Source organism: Betta splendens, chromosome 9 (genome assembly GCF_900634795.4).
Source record: "Betta splendens chromosome 9, fBetSpl5.4, whole genome shotgun sequence".
In the NCBI taxonomy this organism is placed as follows: domain Eukaryota; kingdom Metazoa; phylum Chordata; class Actinopteri; order Anabantiformes; family Osphronemidae; genus Betta; species Betta splendens.
The window spans coordinates 24585689-24602288 of record NC_040889.2 but is presented as its reverse complement, the minus strand read 5'-3'; the positions used below and the strand labels follow the sequence as shown (position 1 = coordinate 24602288).

General features: G+C 48.8%; 3 protein-coding genes across 9 annotated transcripts; 2 read left to right on the top strand and 1 right to left on the bottom strand.

Moving 5' to 3' along the window:
* Positions 1-423: 423 nt before the first annotated feature.
* sprb (sepiapterin reductase b) lies at positions 424-12875 on the bottom strand. 2 transcript variants are annotated; one of them, XM_029161793.3, is made up of 5 exons: positions 12803-12875; positions 1452-1638; positions 1145-1379; positions 777-1064; positions 424-691 (listed from the first exon to the last, which is right to left on the bottom strand). In XM_029161793.3, exons 2-5 carry the CDS (start codon positions 1548-1550, stop codon positions 537-539), a joined length of 777 nt encoding a protein of 258 aa, XP_029017626.1. In that variant the 5' UTR covers positions 1551-1638; positions 12803-12875; the 3' UTR covers positions 424-536. The 2 variants fall into 2 exon arrangements, with proteins under 2 accessions (XP_029017626.1, XP_029017625.1); XM_029161792.3 differs by lacking the exon at positions 12803-12875 and having other exon boundaries at positions 1452-2143.
* lzts3b (leucine zipper, putative tumor suppressor family member 3b) lies at positions 3199-11788 on the top strand. 4 transcript variants are annotated; one of them, XM_055511514.1, is made up of 8 exons: positions 3199-3329; positions 5592-6556; positions 7262-7732; positions 7814-7981; positions 8072-8205; positions 8285-8471; positions 8554-8784; positions 8859-11788. In XM_055511514.1, exons 2-8 carry the CDS (start codon positions 5711-5713, stop codon positions 9912-9914), a joined length of 3093 nt encoding a protein of 1030 aa, XP_055367489.1. In that variant the 5' UTR covers positions 3199-3329; positions 5592-5710; the 3' UTR covers positions 9915-11788. The 4 variants fall into 4 exon arrangements, with proteins under 4 accessions (XP_055367489.1, XP_055367487.1, XP_055367486.1 ...); XM_055511512.1 differs by lacking the exon at positions 3199-3329 and adding an exon at positions 3336-3545; XM_055511511.1 differs by lacking the exon at positions 3199-3329 and adding an exon at positions 3336-3587.
* Positions 12235-16487, top strand: ubox5 (U-box domain containing 5). Of its 3 annotated transcripts, none has more exons than XM_029161789.3 (8): positions 12235-12377; positions 13213-13276; positions 13878-13979; positions 14092-14813; positions 14908-15485; positions 15586-15750; positions 15849-16128; positions 16369-16487. In XM_029161789.3, exons 2-7 carry the CDS (start codon positions 13223-13225, stop codon positions 16067-16069), a joined length of 1842 nt encoding a protein of 613 aa, XP_029017622.1. In that variant the 5' UTR covers positions 12235-12377; positions 13213-13222; the 3' UTR covers positions 16070-16128; positions 16369-16487. The 3 variants fall into 3 exon arrangements, with proteins under 3 accessions (XP_029017622.1, XP_029017621.1, XP_029017623.1); XM_029161788.3 differs by having other exon boundaries at positions 16342-16487; XM_029161790.3 differs by lacking the exon at positions 12235-12377 and adding an exon at positions 12409-12549 and having other exon boundaries at positions 16342-16487.
* Positions 16488-16600: the final 113 nt, after the last annotated feature.

Here is a 16600-nt window from a genome sequence, read left to right as displayed (position 1 = left end):
ATGTGGGATGCCCTTTTGTGCTTTCTGTCACGTCAACCACCCCCATCCATGGGTTGGTAGGCGCCCGGGCCCTCGGGCCTATTTTGGTCCCTCAGCTGCAGCCGTCTGTCAGGAGAGTGCGGTGACGTTGGACAGCTGCGCAGGTTCTGACGGACCAGAGCCAGAGCCACCGGGCCGCTCTGCCTGGGCTCCGTTCTGGTGCTTTCTCACACTTACTCCATGGGTGCGATTGCGACACGAGCCACGAGAGACGCTTCCCTACTGTTTCACACTTACACGGACCCGAAGGGGATCAGCTTCAAGTCATTAAATAAGAATATGTATAAATAGTGAAAGACCGTGACAACGGTTTGCTTTTGGAATCTGTCATTTTTTTTAATGCATAGTCGTTGTAAAAGTCCAGGCAGAAAAGTCTAAAAACACTGTTTTTGTTCAATTTATTTAAAACACACAACAGACACAACAACAACAACAACATGAGGTTCACTTTCCCCTGAATCAGCCAGGATATAAACACGCGCAGCCAATAGACGTCGTCAGACGTCGAAGAAGTCCAGGTGGGCCCCTGAGCGGAAGTCATAGTCCAGCAGCAGCTTCATCAGTTTGTCTGCGGGCTCGTGGCAGGGGAGCAGGCGGTGGCTGATGCCCGTCAGCCGACGGATCTCCTCCTGCATCTCCGTCTCCATGGGACCTGGAGGAACGCACAGAGGCTGAGAATGGACGCGTCTCCGTCGCGTGTCTCGCTGCGAGCGCCACGCACGCGCGTCCTCACGCACCTGGGGAGTAGCTGAGCACCTTGACGGTGGGCTCCTCCTGCGCCAGCACCCTGAACATCATGCCCCGGGCCGCTTTGGCCGTGCAGTACAGCACCCACGACTGCAGCGGCTGCAGCGCGAACACCGACGAGACGTTGACCACGGTGCGGCGGCGGCCCGGTGCGTGGGGAAACACCTGCAGCAGCCCGGCGGTCAGAGCCAGGGCGGAGCTGACGTTGAAGGACAGGTAGGACGTCACCTGCTCCAGGTCCGTGAAACTCACGAACCCGGAGATGTCGCCCAGAGAGGCTGCGGGGGGGAACACAGAGAGGATGACGTCACGGCGTTAAGCACTCGGCGCACGGGCGACGTCACGGCCGCGCATTCACCAGCATTGTTGACTAGAAGCACGTGGTCCACGTCGTCCGCCAGCGCCCGCTCCCTCTTCGCCGCCGCCACTGTGGCATTTACTCCGTCTCTCGTGCTCAGGTCGGCGGCGACGCAGTGCACGTGCAGCTCCCGTTCGCTGGCGAAACTCCGCAGCTCCTCCTTCAGCGTCCGCAGCAGCGCCTCGGAGCGGGCCACCAGGAGCAGGACCGAGCCGGGCTGCACCAGGTGGGACACCTGCACGGGCGCAGAATGAGCCGGGTCCCCGCCTTTCTTCATCTACCCTCATTTCCCTGTGAGTGGACTTACTTTGTGCGCCAGCGCCCATCCAAATCCCCTGGAGGCTCCTGTGATGATACAGAAGCACCGGCCCAGAGTCCTCAGCTTTGCAGGGAAGAGGTCGGACATGTTGAGCGGACTGGATGATGAGCGGTATATGAAGCTTAGAGGAGGAGATCCCACTGCTGGTGTGAGCCAGGGGTGAACACTGAGCTGCCTTTATAAGATGAGCAGGCACAACTAATGTCTTTCATGTGATCCATTTCACAGTGTTTCACACAGTTATGACGTAGATATTTAAACATAGATGTTTGAATTATTAATAATAGGTCATTTATTTATATAAAAAAGCCCTAATCATGTCCAGAGGAGAAGATGACAAAACAAAAACTTGGCAAACATGAATACAACTGTAAGCAAATAAAAAACATCTATGTAGTTCTATATACAATCATTTTTCCCCTCATGCATTCCTTGATTTCGTCTGTGTCTAACCATGTAAACACTAGAGTGTTTGTTTGAAATGGCAGCCATGATCAAAAAAAAGTTCATGCCTCTTTACATTCAAAGGAGAAGCCAAATATACCATGTCACTTTTTAGATAACTGTGACTATTAGTTTGGACAAGAAAAGAAACTTAGAGAGAGGTCAACAAACCACCAAAAGCTGTTTCCTGCCAAAAAGGATTAATCCTTCATTATGTGCCATACAGGCTCTTGGGAGTCTTAAAGTCTGTCAGCATCCCACCATACAGTGCTATGAATTGCGGTGAGTTTGCATGATATATTGTACAGGTTACAGAGATTTTAGAAAGGTTACGCAGTTAAATATGTGTAGAGAGGTCATGCGTGGACGAGGAGGAAGACAGAGACGCGTGGCTTCCAGCATAACTGCAGCTGTAAAGGGGCCGGTGCCTGCAAATGGACACCAGCGCCCCCTCGTGGCCGATTACGTGCATAGAACATGAACAGGTCCTGTTTTGAAATATTTTAGATTTGATAGTGTACAGTAAAACCAATAATACAGTAGCAACAAAAACATGTTAAAATAGAGAATAACTGTGTCTGTATCACTGGAAGAATGTGTTTGCTGTGTTTAGTTGTTCTTTTGTAATGTAAAATTTAAAATTAAAACCAAACAGATCAGGTAAATGTTGTGCATTGATCTGTGTTCAAGTCACTGAATGCTAATAAGTATTTATTTAGAGGGAACAATGCAACAAAAGAAGAACACGCCATCTTACATAAAGGTCTAGACTGAAGAGGTTTATACCCTCAAAAATGAAACAAATCGAGCACAGAGATCACTTCATTGTGCCAGACAATGTATAAACATACTGTGGAATGATGAAGACATTGAGTTACTGCACTGTTGTGGTAATTAAAGGACCTATTCAGCTATAAGTTGTTATTAGTTATTCTTGTGTTGTCTATTTTGTGTGTGTGTGTGTGTGGGGGGGGGTCCTTATTGGCCCTGAGCTAGAGCCTGAATGCAGCATGTGTCTTGAGATGATGACTGTCAGATTAAGTTGATCTACAGTTATGTAATAAATATATAAACAGAGCCGTGCCAAGGCTCTGGAGTACAACTACCAAACCTGTGTGTGAAGCCGTCATCACTGCATATGAGTGACACAAACCGAGACGCCAAGAAAACAGCCAAGCTGCAGCACGGCGGAGTTCTGTACGCGCCGTGGGCTAAGAACGCCTTAAAAAAAAGGCGCTGAGCTGTTGACGCACGAGCGCCGCCGCTGTCCTCGCACGTGTCCTCCACCTCCACCCACCTCCATCCATTCATCCATCTTTCCAGCAGAGCCGTATGACTCCATAGGCTTTTCCCGGGGGAGAGCGCTGGACGGATGCCAAAAGGGGGCGTTCGTATCGTGCAGCCGGAGGGGCGGGGCCAGAGGTGGGTGTGTGTCTCTCAGCTGATGCGCGTATCAACCGACCGACTCCATCATCAGCATCCGACTGACAGCGGTCGAAGGCAGCATCCCTGCTAGTAGCGACCCGCGGTAGCATCGCAGATGGATTGAGAACTCCGCCGACCGGGACTGACGTTGCTGTGTTGTGACACATTTGTTTATTGAGGCTGCCATCTTACAAAGCGCCGCGCTGCAAAATAGTGAGTAGCCTTTGATGATGGACCGCCAGGATGCTACAATCGGTAAATCAAAGCTACTGCATCATACGCCGTCAATGTCAGTGACGCTGTGTATTTTAATCTGGGCTTATATTGAAATTCAGTGAGGGCCGTGCGTGTGTTTTCGTCCTCTTCTCTCTGTCTTTCCCCCTTTTTTTGTCTCAGGCCTAGCGAGTAATTGTTTGGGAGCGCAGTCGATTCAGGGCTTGATGCGGATGCTGCTAAAGCCGCCCTTGCCGCCCAGGGATGCAGAGAAAAGGGAGAGAGAGGGAATCGTGAGGGGAGGGGAATGAGGCAGAGCAGCACATAGACAGGCAGTGTATTTACTACTACTACTATTCAGCCAAGTGGAAGTAAACCTCTAGTAAATGGGCTGAGAAGGGGAGGTGCACCAGTGTGTGTGTGTGTGTGTGTGTGTGTGTGTGTGTGTGTGTGTCTGTCTGTCTGTCTGTCTGTCTGTCTGTCTATCTATCTATCTATCTATCTATCTATCTATCTATCTATCTATCTATCTATCTATCTATCTATCTATCTATCTATCTAACTATCTATCACAACCAGGTTAATATGATGCTGCATGATTTGAATCATGTGAATGTTACATGTGAGCAAGCTCCTGTGCTTTAACGCCAGATAAACATAATGGCCTATTCTTATCTCCCACATACTCTGCAGAGAGGTCGGTTTATTAGGTACACGCACTGCTAATGTGGCTAAAACTGTCGTGGTCCCATGCAACAGTCCTGCAGTGAATCCTGGCTGTTAGACGTACTTTCAAGATCACCATTGTTTTGGATGATGCAGTTTGTTGTCGACGCTGATCCGAGACGTGGTCGTATCAGTGTTTCTGCATATTTCTGCAAACCTAGTGAGACGTGTTTTTGATCTTTAGAGTTCATTTGCTGATATGATATGACTCGACAAATTACCAACTACACTGCAAAGTATATTAACATAATTTCATCATGAAGCTATTTTATGTCAGTGCATATGAATTTATAACCAGGACCAGATAAACCTGCTCTGCTGCTTTGCTAAGCTCCACACACTCACGTTTCCCCTCTGCCTGTTTTTTCAGGTCGAGGAGCCTTGTTTGTGACAGATTATTGAGATTAGATAAAATTTGCACCTATGAGGTTTTATTGACAAATGATTAGTGGTGAATTACCATACATAAGTGCCACATTGTGGACAATTGTGGACTTTGGACATTTGGACAGGAGTCCTCCACTTTGTCCAGTTGATAGACAATTTAACAGCACCAACAGGTTAAATCAACAACTCCATAATACAAAAATGTCACAATAACCTTTGTGGAGATACTTAATAGCAGGGCTGTTGCTTTAGATCATATTTATGTTACACAGGTGTTCGCAATACAGCGACTGTGATAAGACACTTTTGTTACGCTATAAATGTTGTAACCGTGTTAGAGCCGATGATCTGGTTCTGGTTCCTACTTGATGGACAAAGCTTTGCCTTTAAAGTCACTGTCCAATGTTCAGTTCTGGTTCTTTTCTGCTAAATACATGCACATAGACAGTGTCCATGACACGTGTTGGCCAACTTGTTGTCATTAACTTGAACATGTTGAATTCCAAACAATAAAGTAACTACAAGAAACTTAATAACAGGTCAAAATCAAACTAATGTTAGGCTTTGATCTATTTATACTACAGGGATGTTGTTTTGTGCTTCATTAGATGTGCCTTCATGCAGTTTTGATTTTATTTGTGTTTTTAAAAATCCCACAGCCCAAAAATGGACTTCAAACAAATTCATTCCAGTCTTTGTTTACTTTCTTGGCAACTTCTTGAATGCAGACACAGAAACGTAAAACACTGTCCTCAGTCTGAACTAGACCCCAAAACAGACACAGACACTGGTCATTAGGTTTATTGTGACAGTTTACCTAGATCTGGTAACTATCTTTGTGTTAATGGTGGGAGCTTTAGCTACTATTGTGTAACTAGTCATTATGCAATTACAATATTGTATAACTCCTGTCGTTTTTCTGTGTTCCTCTAGTGTGTGTGCCCCCACTACCTGCATTAGGTTGTGATGACCCACACTACTTCCAAATGTATCTGTGACCCTCCCCAATCCTGACTCCTAACCTCTAATCCCTGACCTTTGACCCCCCCGCTATGGGCAGTGTTGGCAGTGGGGTGGCAGGAGAGCAGGAATTTGCCATGAAGTCTGTGGGTACGAGGACCACCCTACCTCGGGCCCCTCCTCTCTCTCGCCGTTGCCCTGCAGATCGCAGCTGCAGCGCAGAGCGGCTCCCCCGACCGCCGGCAACTATATCTGATGGGACGGCTTCTAGCGATGAACGAGGCAGCGTTAGTATCGGGACCGGGACCTGTACTGGGACTGACCGGCCCACCGAAACGGCCTCCTCCACCAACACTGAATGTACCATGACGGGCCCGTGCAACAACAACCAGTTGGACTGTGGCAACGGAGCGGGCAGGAGGGAGTGGGAGAGGGAGAGGGAGAGGGAGAGGCAGCGAGAAAGGGGGAGAGACAGGGACCGGGACCGAGACTGGGACCGGGAGAGGCTGGAGAGGGAGCGAGAGCGGGAGCGGAACAGGGAGAGGGAACGGGAGCGAGTGGAGAGGGAGAGGCTGGAGCGAGAGAGGGAGCGGGAGCGGGAGCGAGCCAGGGAGAGGGAGAGGGAGCGCATCGAGAGGGAGAAGATCGAGCGGGAGAGGGAGAGGGAGCGGGAGAGGGAGCGGGAGAGGGAGCGGGAGCGGCTGGAGAGCGAGAGGCTGGAGAGGGAGCGGGAGCGGGAGATGCAGGCGGCGGGTTTGGACGCGTGCGGGAACGTTGTAGGCCGAGCGGCGAGCGAGAAGAACGGTGGCGGCATGAGCCAACACCCGCACAGAGAGAAGGCCGGCGCCAGAGGCGATGGCGAAAGCAATCCAGCCGGCCATAACCCTCCAAACCACAACCCGCCCAAGATCCTGCCAGTGTCGGGAAAACTGGAGCAGGTACTTCAAGATTTAGGACAAAGGTTCCCACCCTGGGGTTGTAGAATCAGTCGAGCATCAAGACCAGGGTGGAAAGTAATGAACCTAACGTTTTCCTCTACACAGACCTGTTTGTTTGGTATTTGTGTGACGTCGAGCTAAATTCCATAATTCATGTCTATAATTTGGACTGAAATAAAAGAAGGGAATACGTGAATGCAGAAACCCCTTTAATTGAGCTGCTCACATGTAGCCTGTGACGAGGGCTCCCCCAAAAAAAAACAAATCTAGAGTGGAGACGTATTTACGGTTTGACGCCATACAAGCGACTGGGAGCCGGAATCCTTCCTCGTCTCTATCCTGGTTGTGATGTCATCTTTTCTTTTCATGGCTCAAACATGACTCTCATCCAAAGACGCGTTCCAACGTTCAGCCACAGCGGCCGACTTTGATTTGTGCTGATGTAAATGCATATCTTTCTGCTGCTTTTCAGCAAAAGGCAGAGGTTCATAACATGGGGTTGCGTCGTCTCTAGCACTGTCTGCCCTGTAGTGCAGGTGGATCTGGGTTCGCCAGCGGGCCGCTGCCCTTTTGTGTAGAGCTTGTTTCCGTGTGGAGTTTGTTTCCATGTTCTCCTTGTGTTTGCGTTGCTTTGCTTCAGGTTTTCTTGTTGCTCCGGTCAACAAGACAAATGAATTTCACCTGCGTCACTCGTTTCCGCCGCAGGCGATGCAGAACAACTCGGGCCTCGTTCGTCCGTCCGCCTTCAAGCCGGTGGTGCCGAAGAGCTTCCACTCCATGCAGAACCTGGTGGGGCAGGCGGGAGGCGCCGGGAGCGAGGGCAGGCCGGAGGCGAGGGGCGACGGGTTTGAGGGCAGAGGAGGCCGGAGGGGCCGGGACGGAGGAGGGGCAGCAGAATCGGGGGAGGTCCCCGAGGCGCTGCTGCTGGACCAGGACAGCCCGGTGAGGGTCGGCCGGAACGAGGGCGGGGGGAACGGTAACGAGGTGGTCCAGGGAGGGATGTCCGACTCAGGCAGGAACTCCTTGACCAGCCTGCCCACGTACACGGGCTCGGGCTCCGGCTGCGGGCCCCCCGCGGTTCTGGGGCCCCTTAGCGCCTCCACCAGCCACATTAACAGGCTGGGGATGGCTGGAGCGGCAGTGGGCCTGGAGAAGCTGGAGAAGCCGGGCTACCAGGTATGATGGCGTCCACGCTCACTAAATCTGCCGCTCGGCTGCGCTTCCTCCTCAATGCATCAGACTGGTTCTTTATTCCAGAACGGACTCAGCGCCTCCGATAGTGGCCGATCTTCCTCAGGAAAGAGCTCCTCGTCCTATCAGAGGCTCAGCCACCTGAGCGATGCGCCGGCGCCTCTGCGGCCCTCCCCCTCCTCCGATGACATCATCCAGGACCTCGAAGACCGCTTGTGGGAGAAGGAGCAAGAGGTGGGAGGCCAAAAAATAAATGACCTGAAAAGTAACTTATTCAACTTCGAATGATAAACGTGTGTCCGCGTTCATCTCTGCTTCCACCAGGTGCAGCACATGCGCAGAAACCTGGACCAAAGCGAGGCAGCCATCATTCAGGTGTTTGAGGAGAAGCAGCGCGTCTGGGAACGACAAATGGATGAGTTGAGGCAGAACTACGCCTCGCGCCTGCAGCAGGTGACCTCACTGCACATATTCAGTCTTTAGATGCAGGATCATCCCAGCGGTCAGACTCACAACCACACAATACGTGCAGGTGACGCGCCGCGCTCAGCGCTCCCAGACCGCCCTGCAGGCCCAGATCACCCGTCTGTCCCAGGACAAGAGGAGGCTCCAGGAGGAGATGGCCGCTCTGTTGGCTCAAAGAGAGGAGCTGGAGAGGAAGTGCCTGGATTACAGGAAAGAGCAGGCGGACATCTTGCCTCGCCTGGAGGAAACCAAGTGGGAGGTGAGACACTAGCTCAGGAAAAGGGTAACAGGGTTGATTCAGCGCGGCCCCTAAGTCACAGCTCTCAACCATCACGTCACAGGTCTGTCAGAAGGCGGGAGAGATCTCCCTGCTGAAGCAGCAGCTGAGAGAGAGTCAGGCCGAAGTGACCCAGCGAGCGGGGGAGATGGTGGCTCTGAGGGGCCAGCTGAAGGAGCTCAATGCCCAGCTGAGGGAGCGGGAGGAGGCCATGCTGGGCCTGAAGGACTCCTACAGCACCAAGAGCCGGGAGCTGGAGAAGTGTGAGGGCGAGCTGAGGAGGACCCTGTCTGAGGTGGGGTTTAGCTGCCAGGAAGCAGTCATGTGTAGCTAAACACAGCTGAACATGGGATTGTTCTTTTTCCACAGGTGTCCGCCCTTAGAGAGAAGCTGGGTGTATTTGAGGCAGAGGTGCTCAGTTTAAAGCGGGCTCTGAGCGAAGTGAGCAGAGGCGCAGAAGTTGTGGTCAGCCCTAACTTAGCTGCTGCAGGGCTGCTGCCGCCCTGGGGGGTCGTCCACTGCCCACGAAACCCACCCGACTCCTCCGCCAGCTCCCTCACCCCCACGTCCGACACGCTACTGAGCCTTCAGAGCGACGAAGCCAAGGCCCAGCGGCAGGAGGCTCAGCGCCAGGAGAGGCAGCAGCGCGAGGAGGCCCAGTGGCGCGACGTGCAGCAGCGGCAAGACGCCCACATGCAGCAGGCGGACGCTCAACTGCGCCCAGAGGCCCAGCTCCGGCAGGAGGCCCACCTCCGCCACGAGGCCCAAATCCGCCAGGAGGCCCAACTGCGCCAGGAGGCCCACCTGCGCCAGGAGGTGCACCTGCGCCAGGAGGCCCAGCTCCGCCACGAGGCCCAGCTGCGTCACGAGGCCCAGCTCTGCCAGGAGGCGCAGCTGCGCCAGGAGGCCCACCAGCCGCCGCGGGCCCCGGAGGGCCACTGGGACGAGGCGGGGGAGCTGCGCAGGCAGCTGGAGCAGCTGCAGGCGGCGCTGCGCCTGGAGCGGCAGCAGCGCGAGCGCCAGGCCCTCAACTTCGACCAGGAGCGGCACACCTGGCAGGACGAGAAGGAGCGGGTGCTGAAGTACCAGGCCCAGCTGCAGCTCAGCTACGTTGAGACGCTGCAGAAAAACCAGGCGCTGGAGAAGCGCATGAGCCAGCTGGGAGCCAAACCAACCACGATCTCCACCACCACCACAACTATTACCACCACCACCACCACCTCTCCCACCTACTCCAACTCCCCTCCCCCGCCTCCCGCCCTCTCGCCTCTGTCTCCACAGCCCCCAGCCTCGCTCCCCGGGCCCATCGCCCTCACGCTGTCGCCGCCCTGTGAAGACCAGAAGGGCCCCCCGTCCCTCCACCAGCTGGCCCCTCCCTGGGCAGGACCCTCACGCCTGGAGAGGATAGAGTCCACTGAGATATAGTGACGCTCAATGACACATTACCCAGTTAACGAGTTTAGTGCACACACAGTGACAAGGCCTCTCACTAAAAACACCCAGTCTACAATAGAATAAATCAGCATTGTCTGACATACTCTCCACAGCAACTGCTTCAATATTCACAGGCTGATCATCTGAACAGGAAGTTGGGTTTTTAACATCCCAAGGAAGCGCTCTCTCACACCACTGCATCCCACAATCAGTGGTCATGAAATGTGCAACACTGATAGATGCTTGGTAAACGACACTGTTCAGATTACAGCGCTGAGGGTGAATGCCCATGCTAGAAAAGGACCAAGACAATCAGGCATATTGTCAGACATGATTGAGGAGGATATCATGCGGTATTTATTCATTGTAAGTCTGTGTCACTGGTATTGTAAAAGTACAATTAGTGGTCAGAGTGTGTGATGTTAACTTGCATTTTTGGCCAGAGAGCGCCTTACTCCATTCTGTCCAGCATGTGTAAGAGAATAACTAACGCTGGGAAAAGATAGATATAAGAAAAAAAATCTAAAGTATCAATATTATTTTCAGTGCTTTAATTCTAATCTCAGTTACACAACATTGTTCCATATAGCTGGACTATTTCCTTTAAATCCCAGCAGATGTTGATGTTAACGTTCAGTGTCCTGGTTTAGAGTCATTTCATGCGCAGGGTTTCAACCAGCATGACCTATTTTAACACATCATTAAGACCAACAGAGTTTATATTTTCTACAAATTGAATTAAATAAATATGTTTAGCAGATATTGAACCCCAAATATAGAATATGTTTTAAGATGGGATGCCTTCACTGCAAGTTGTCTGCGGTGTCTAAAATCAAACACTAGAGAGCGGTAGGGAGCTTTTCACAGTGTTCTCAACACCATTTTTTTTCTGGCTGAGCTGTAAGAGGCATGTGAATGGAAGCACACAATTTGAATTTCATTATTATGACAATTGTGCCATTCACAGCCAAGTAGTCTGAGTGAGCAGTCAGTATCCCCAAAGCTAAAACATTTTTATAGAATGTATGATATCAAATAAAAAGAAATACTTATAATAGTCATAGATTGTAAACGTGTGTATGAGTGAGAGCACATGTGGGAGCGAGTGTGTGCATGTGTGTATATGTATGAAAAGTTTCATCTTATGAGATTGAGAATAGAGGGACTAGTGGCAATATAGCAAGTAAATAACTGAAGAGCAAAAACCTCTCCAGATTTATAAGATTTATATGTCAAAGCTTGACATGAGCAGAGTGTAGGCAGTGAAAAATCTGTAGGAGTCTGTATGCTGGAAAACGTATTCTGTACAGTTCATCTAGATGAAGCAGGAAAGAGAGCAAAAAAAAATCTGAAAAGCGCGAGCCAGGCTCTGTAAGGAGCATTGAGGCTAAATGCACTATGTAGTGTCCTACACACGAGTTATGATGTACAGTAGACTCAGATGTGAATATCATGGCTTTTATATGTGTTGTTTACGCCAGCATACAAAGATGTTGCTCAAGAATATTAACTTATCTCTAAGGTATTACATAGTATTATCATCTTTATTACTGTTGTTATATTATGGTGAACTGACAGAGAAAATATGTGCCATTGGAGCTTTCCTTTCTGTGTTTTTTTAACTGTGTAGAAAGCCTATTGGCCTGCCAATATGGTGCAATCATAGCAACCCTGCCCAAAAATGATGTTCCTTTTGATGTAGGTGATAAATGTAGTTACAGTAATGCATTGTTTAGAGAACAAAATGCTTTATACATGTTTGGGATTTATTGTTTGCATTTATGTTACCAGTACTGTTCCAGCTTGATTAAAACCACCTCTTTGTTAAAATTCAGCAGACCTAATAAAGATATGTGAATAATTCAGCATTTGTTGTCACTGAATTAATCATTTATTCTTTGGATCAGTGATCAATGACAGATTGGAGGAATACCTGTAGTCCTCTAGTGAGATAAGGGACTATTCCTGGCCTTGCTGGTTTTAAAACTGAACTAAAGTGGATAGACCATTACTGTAATCTTTGATGATAATAATCCAAATGACTGAGGGTGCGTAGCAAATATTGATGGAAGAAGCAGATTTTATTTCTGTCGTATAGATCGAATAATTCGTGGTATTAGGGTTTAACACTTAATCACATTATGCTACTGCATTTATATAAAAACTGCCAAGAACATAAAATCTATTTGTGAATCGATAAAAATGCGCATATTTGAATGCCTAAGAGTCTGAACCTCTTTAGGCTGTAATAAAGGCTTGAATGCAATCAAATTATTTGCGCTAATTTCTAGCACATCTTGCTATCTTCTTTCGCGTTTAACCATGTGAATTTTTTGCCTTCTCGGCTGCCGTACCTGTGCGGCTATTTTCTGGCTAATGCTCTTGGCTACCCACTGAAGCTGGTCAAATGTGCTAAAAAAGACGTTTAGACCAATTTGTCAACGACGTTTTAAAGTAAGGGTTGTTCGCTGCGTCATTCTACTGAGCAAGTGTTAAAACTGCTGATCTGGAGCCTTGGCAGCGGTTAGAATTTAGCAAAACATTGAGCTACTAGCTAACCGTAGCGTCCACTGATGCGTTTTCTTACAGTAAGCTAGCTGGGAAAGTATACCTGTCCATCTTAGAAGTATGTGTGTCTTATAATTATACGATCTATCGATATAAACGATGTGATTTCTTCGTTAACTTATCTTCAACATAAAACAGCAATGTGAATGTTTGAGATTTTACTTTAATAGTTTTTAGAATGGTAGTTTTACTTTATATGAATCAAACCCATCCTTTAAACACCAACGCTTGTGGCAGCTTCATGGTGGTTACATTTACTGGGTTGTTTTCTAATTGTATTGCTGTATATGTTATTAGTTTCTCTCGCTCACCTTCTCTCTGTCTCTGGCAGTTTATGGTCATGTTGTTAGGAGGTCGTCAAATTGTGGACATGTTGCCTAGTGCCTAGTGTTGTGTATAAATGTGAGTTATTGCTGAATAGCTTATTGTTGCCTTGACCTTTAAGCTGATCATAAACGCCACAAGGCAAAACAGTGGATGTGTTCAGCACAGTTAAAAAGAATGCACAGATGTTTCCACTATCGGTCAATTTATTGCCAAGGTGTTTACTAAGTGGTTATTTTGCCTTCTGATCTTCTCATCAAAGGTTTGCTGATATGTCTCTGATGCCTCACACAGCCTCACACTGATTTAACAAGAACACCTCATATTAATAATGTTTAATTACAGTCTTTGCCACAATTTGAACTATGTTGCTCAAAGTGTGTTTGTTTCTTTGCAGGTTGAATAACATGGTTGTGAATCTCTGTCTGCCACACTTTTCTACAACCATTCATTGCAACAAGGTCTGACACATTTCATTGAGCTGTCATATAACTGTACTTCTCTGATTATTTTCGTTTAATTCTTTACAGTAGAAATCCAATGAGATAACCAGGTTGACTAATTTTGTCTAGAAGCTTCTGTATTGGCGTATATTGTCGTAGACTAGGGGTTCAGGTATTGGCTTGGAACAAAAAGAATCAATATGCATACACAAAGTATTACAGCCTGAAGGTGGAGGACAGAAAAATAACACAGAGGAAAGTTGTGTGTGGGAGACTGAATCCCAAGTGGCCTTGTTGTGTTCTCTTTATTCATATTTTGTAATGTGACCATCACTGTAATATCTTCTCACAAAGGTCCTTTTGCTCCTTTTAAGAGTTGTTCGCTGCTTCTTATACGTCCCTGGAAGCAACTGACCTTCCAAGTTACTTATACATTCAGTATCTAAGGTTACATCTTCAGCTATTGAATTGTATAGACACACAAGGTCTGCTATTTATGGCAACAAAAAGGTCTGCACCTAATTGTTGACAATGATATTTCTTAATCTGTTTTGCTGGCATTTCAGAATAGAATTTGTTTTGTTTGTATTGTTGTTGATGCTTTGTTCATTTTGTCCAGCTGTGTGCAGATGGCTATGATGTCACAAACCTCTTGTCAGCTGACCCTGCTCTTCGAAGGCAGGGCTTCAAGCTGGAGTACTTCCTGCGTCCGCCTGTAGAAGTAAGATGACCCAGCTTCCACTCTCAGTTCTATCAATTCATTTTTGTTGTTGTTGTTGTTATTGTTGTTGTTGTTATCTTATGAGTTCTTTTTGATTTTCATTTCCAATTAGGTAACCTTGAAGTTTGGCTTCCAGGTGGAGCTCTGCAGGGTGGATGTGGAACTGTGGCCATGGGGTATGGATAAAGGACAAGCCTGCAAAAAACTGGAAATTAGCACTAGTTCTGATCGACTGCCGTCTCAGAGTTTTGATAAAGAAGTAAAGCCACAACAGGGAAAGCTGGGGCAAGTAAAGGACCAAAATGAACAGCAGCCTGACAATAAATCTTGGCAGAGTAATGGCCACCGCTGGAGCGTTCAGGCCCAACAGTGGGGTGAAAAGGCTCCAGATAAGCCTCAAGGAGTTTCCAAATGTCGGTCACACACTGAATCATGTCATCTTCAACCAGAGTTTAAACTTGTAGGTCGTTGTGAGCTTAGGGAAGAGACTGTAGTCTGTTTCACACGCTCAAATTTTAGCCCCCGTCCCCCGTTCCTCTGCCCGCCTCCTCCACAACTCGCAAGCTGTCGGCAAGAAGCGCTGTGGAACCGCGGCCTGTCCTCGTTAGGCGCTGTGACACAACTCCGTGTGACTGTGCCATTCGGTGGAGCAGCGTCTGCCCTGGGGCTCAAGGCGTTGGCAGTGTGGGGACAACCTGCAGGCTGCTGCCCTGCAGAAGAAGTGGAGCGCATCAGGACGGTCCATGAGGCCAGTAACCGACGGCTGCAGCCTGTGCTTTTCACCTCCCCTCTCAGTCAAACAAAACAACCACAGCGAACAGCCACCCCTGCAAGGTTTGTGTACTGTTTGTGTTTCTGATTAAGCTTCTCTGTGTTGTAATAATTATAATACACTTGTTCTATTATTTTTTGTATTTCTGCCTGGCAGTTCTTCCGTCCCCGAAGAGTTCCTGGACCCCTTAACTCAGGAGGTGATGGCGCTGCCTATGCTGCTGCCATGTGGTGTTTCTGTGGACAACACAACCCTGGAGGAATACCAGAAGAGAGAGGCCACGTGGGGCCGACCCCCAAACGACCCCTTCACCGGTGTCCCGTTCACTTCGAGCTCCCACGCGCTTCCAAATCCCCAGCTGAAAATGCGTATTGACCACTTTGTCTTGCAGAAGAGTGTGGTGAGGAGGGATGGGACGTTGGGGAGGCAACAGAATAGGGACAATCCCCAGGCTTCAAGACTTCTAGAATCCAAAACTGGACAGACACAAAACTCGACTGAAAGTGACAAAATAAACACGGAAACGACGACACGGCTTCAAGGCGGTCCATCAGGACATACATCACATAATGGAAATAAGACATCTGACTCGCTGCCTGCTCAAACAGATAAAGAACTAGAGGGACATAGACACAGGAGGCAAAATCTAAGTAGAGTTTCCAACCAGTCAATGGAGGAGGCACCAGATCAGAAGCAACTACTACCTCAAGCAAAAAGACCAAGAAATGATGCAGGTGCATTCATTTAGTAAGATGACGATCCTAAACCAATGCTGTGTTTTTGTGGGTTTCTGTTCTTTTCCAATTCGTGTGTTGTGCATGATTGCTTCTTTAGATTCTAGCTGCAGCTCTCACGAGCAGCGTCTGTCGGCCAGCCTGGATGAGGCCCTGCTCTCCGCCTTGCAGGGTCGACCCTCCTTCACCTCCACTTTGTCTCAGCACAGAGAGACTTCTGCTGACTCTGAACCGCTGGACAGGATGCAGCTCCATAAGTCTTCAAGTACGTTGAATTAGTGCAAACAAGGAGCTAATCGCCACCAAAGGGCTTGTGACGTTCCCTGAAAGTGCCTCAGTCTTTCACTGTCTTGACTCTCGCAGGTGAGCAGACGTGCTCGGCGTGTTCCCGCTCCGTCTCCGTTTACTCTGCGTCGGCCTCGTGCGTCTACCGCCTCGCCTGCCGTCACCTGCTCTGCCACGCCTGCCTGCGCAGGGAAACGCAACCGCGACCCTCCGCCGCTGCGCCTCGGACCAATCGGGTCGTGTGTCCCGCCTGCCGCAGCGCTACACCACGCACTGACGTCGTGCGTGTGCATTACTGATTGGTGGCTTTTAAAGGACACACTGCACACTGAAAGGAAGCGAGCAGAATGTTCTCAAGGTAAAGACGCGATTGTACTTCAGATGTGACGTTTAGAATCTGTCTTTGTCCCTCTTACTGTATATATGGAGCAGCTTAGCAGATGTTTTATAATACATGTCCTATGCTTGATTATATAACAACTTTTACAACTGTTAAGGATTTATGTGTGTTATTTTATTTAGCCGTCATATAACTGTACTTCTCTGATTATTTTCATTTATTATGTTCCAGGAGTGATTTTTATTTCTCTCACACTAGGACCCATGATGTGATGCTGCTTCTATAGGTTGGTAAATCACATCCCATGCCTCTGTTGATTGACCCTCACGAGAACAGTCAGTCACATATAAATAAAAGTAGTGTTCTGTTCCCCTGCACCCCCTCTCCCTGTTGTCGTCCTTTCACTGAGCTGAACTGTGGGCGTATCCTTGGTTCTGCAGCCTTTGTGCATGTCCTGAGTGTATCCGTGTCTTGAGAATGCACAAGGCTG

What these genes read in the sequence shown, in the direction of transcription:
- sprb (XM_029161793.3), bottom strand. Translation starts at nt 1,550, where the DNA reads ATGTCCGACCTCTTCCCTGCAAAGCTGAGGACTCTGGGCCGGTGCTTC. An exon ending in GCTTCTAGTCAACAATGCTG is followed by an intron (nt 1,065 to 1,144) that starts GTGAATGCGCGG and finishes TCCCCCCCGCAG; the next exon opens with CCTCTCTGGGCGACATCTCC. An exon ending in GGTGCTCAGCTACTCCCCAG is followed by an intron (nt 692 to 776) that starts GTGCGTGAGGAC and finishes GCGTTCCTCCAG; the next exon opens with GTCCCATGGAGACGGAGATG.
- lzts3b (XM_055511514.1), top strand. Translation starts at nt 5,711, where the DNA reads ATGGGCAGTGTTGGCAGTGGGGTGGCAGGAGAGCAGGAATTTGCCATG. An exon ending in TGGAGAAGCCGGGCTACCAG is followed by an intron (nt 7,733 to 7,813) that starts GTATGATGGCGT and finishes TCTTTATTCCAG; the next exon opens with AACGGACTCAGCGCCTCCGA. An exon ending in TGAGGAGGACCCTGTCTGAG is followed by an intron (nt 8,785 to 8,858) that starts GTGGGGTTTAGC and finishes CTTTTTCCACAG; the next exon opens with GTGTCCGCCCTTAGAGAGAA.
- ubox5 (XM_029161789.3), top strand. Translation starts at nt 13,223, where the DNA reads ATGGTTGTGAATCTCTGTCTGCCACACTTTTCTACAACCATTCATTGC. An exon ending in CAACCATTCATTGCAACAAG is followed by an intron (nt 13,277 to 13,877) that starts GTCTGACACATT and finishes CATTTTGTCCAG; the next exon opens with CTGTGTGCAGATGGCTATGA. An exon ending in AAGACCAAGAAATGATGCAG is followed by an intron (nt 15,486 to 15,585) that starts GTGCATTCATTT and finishes TTGCTTCTTTAG; the next exon opens with ATTCTAGCTGCAGCTCTCAC.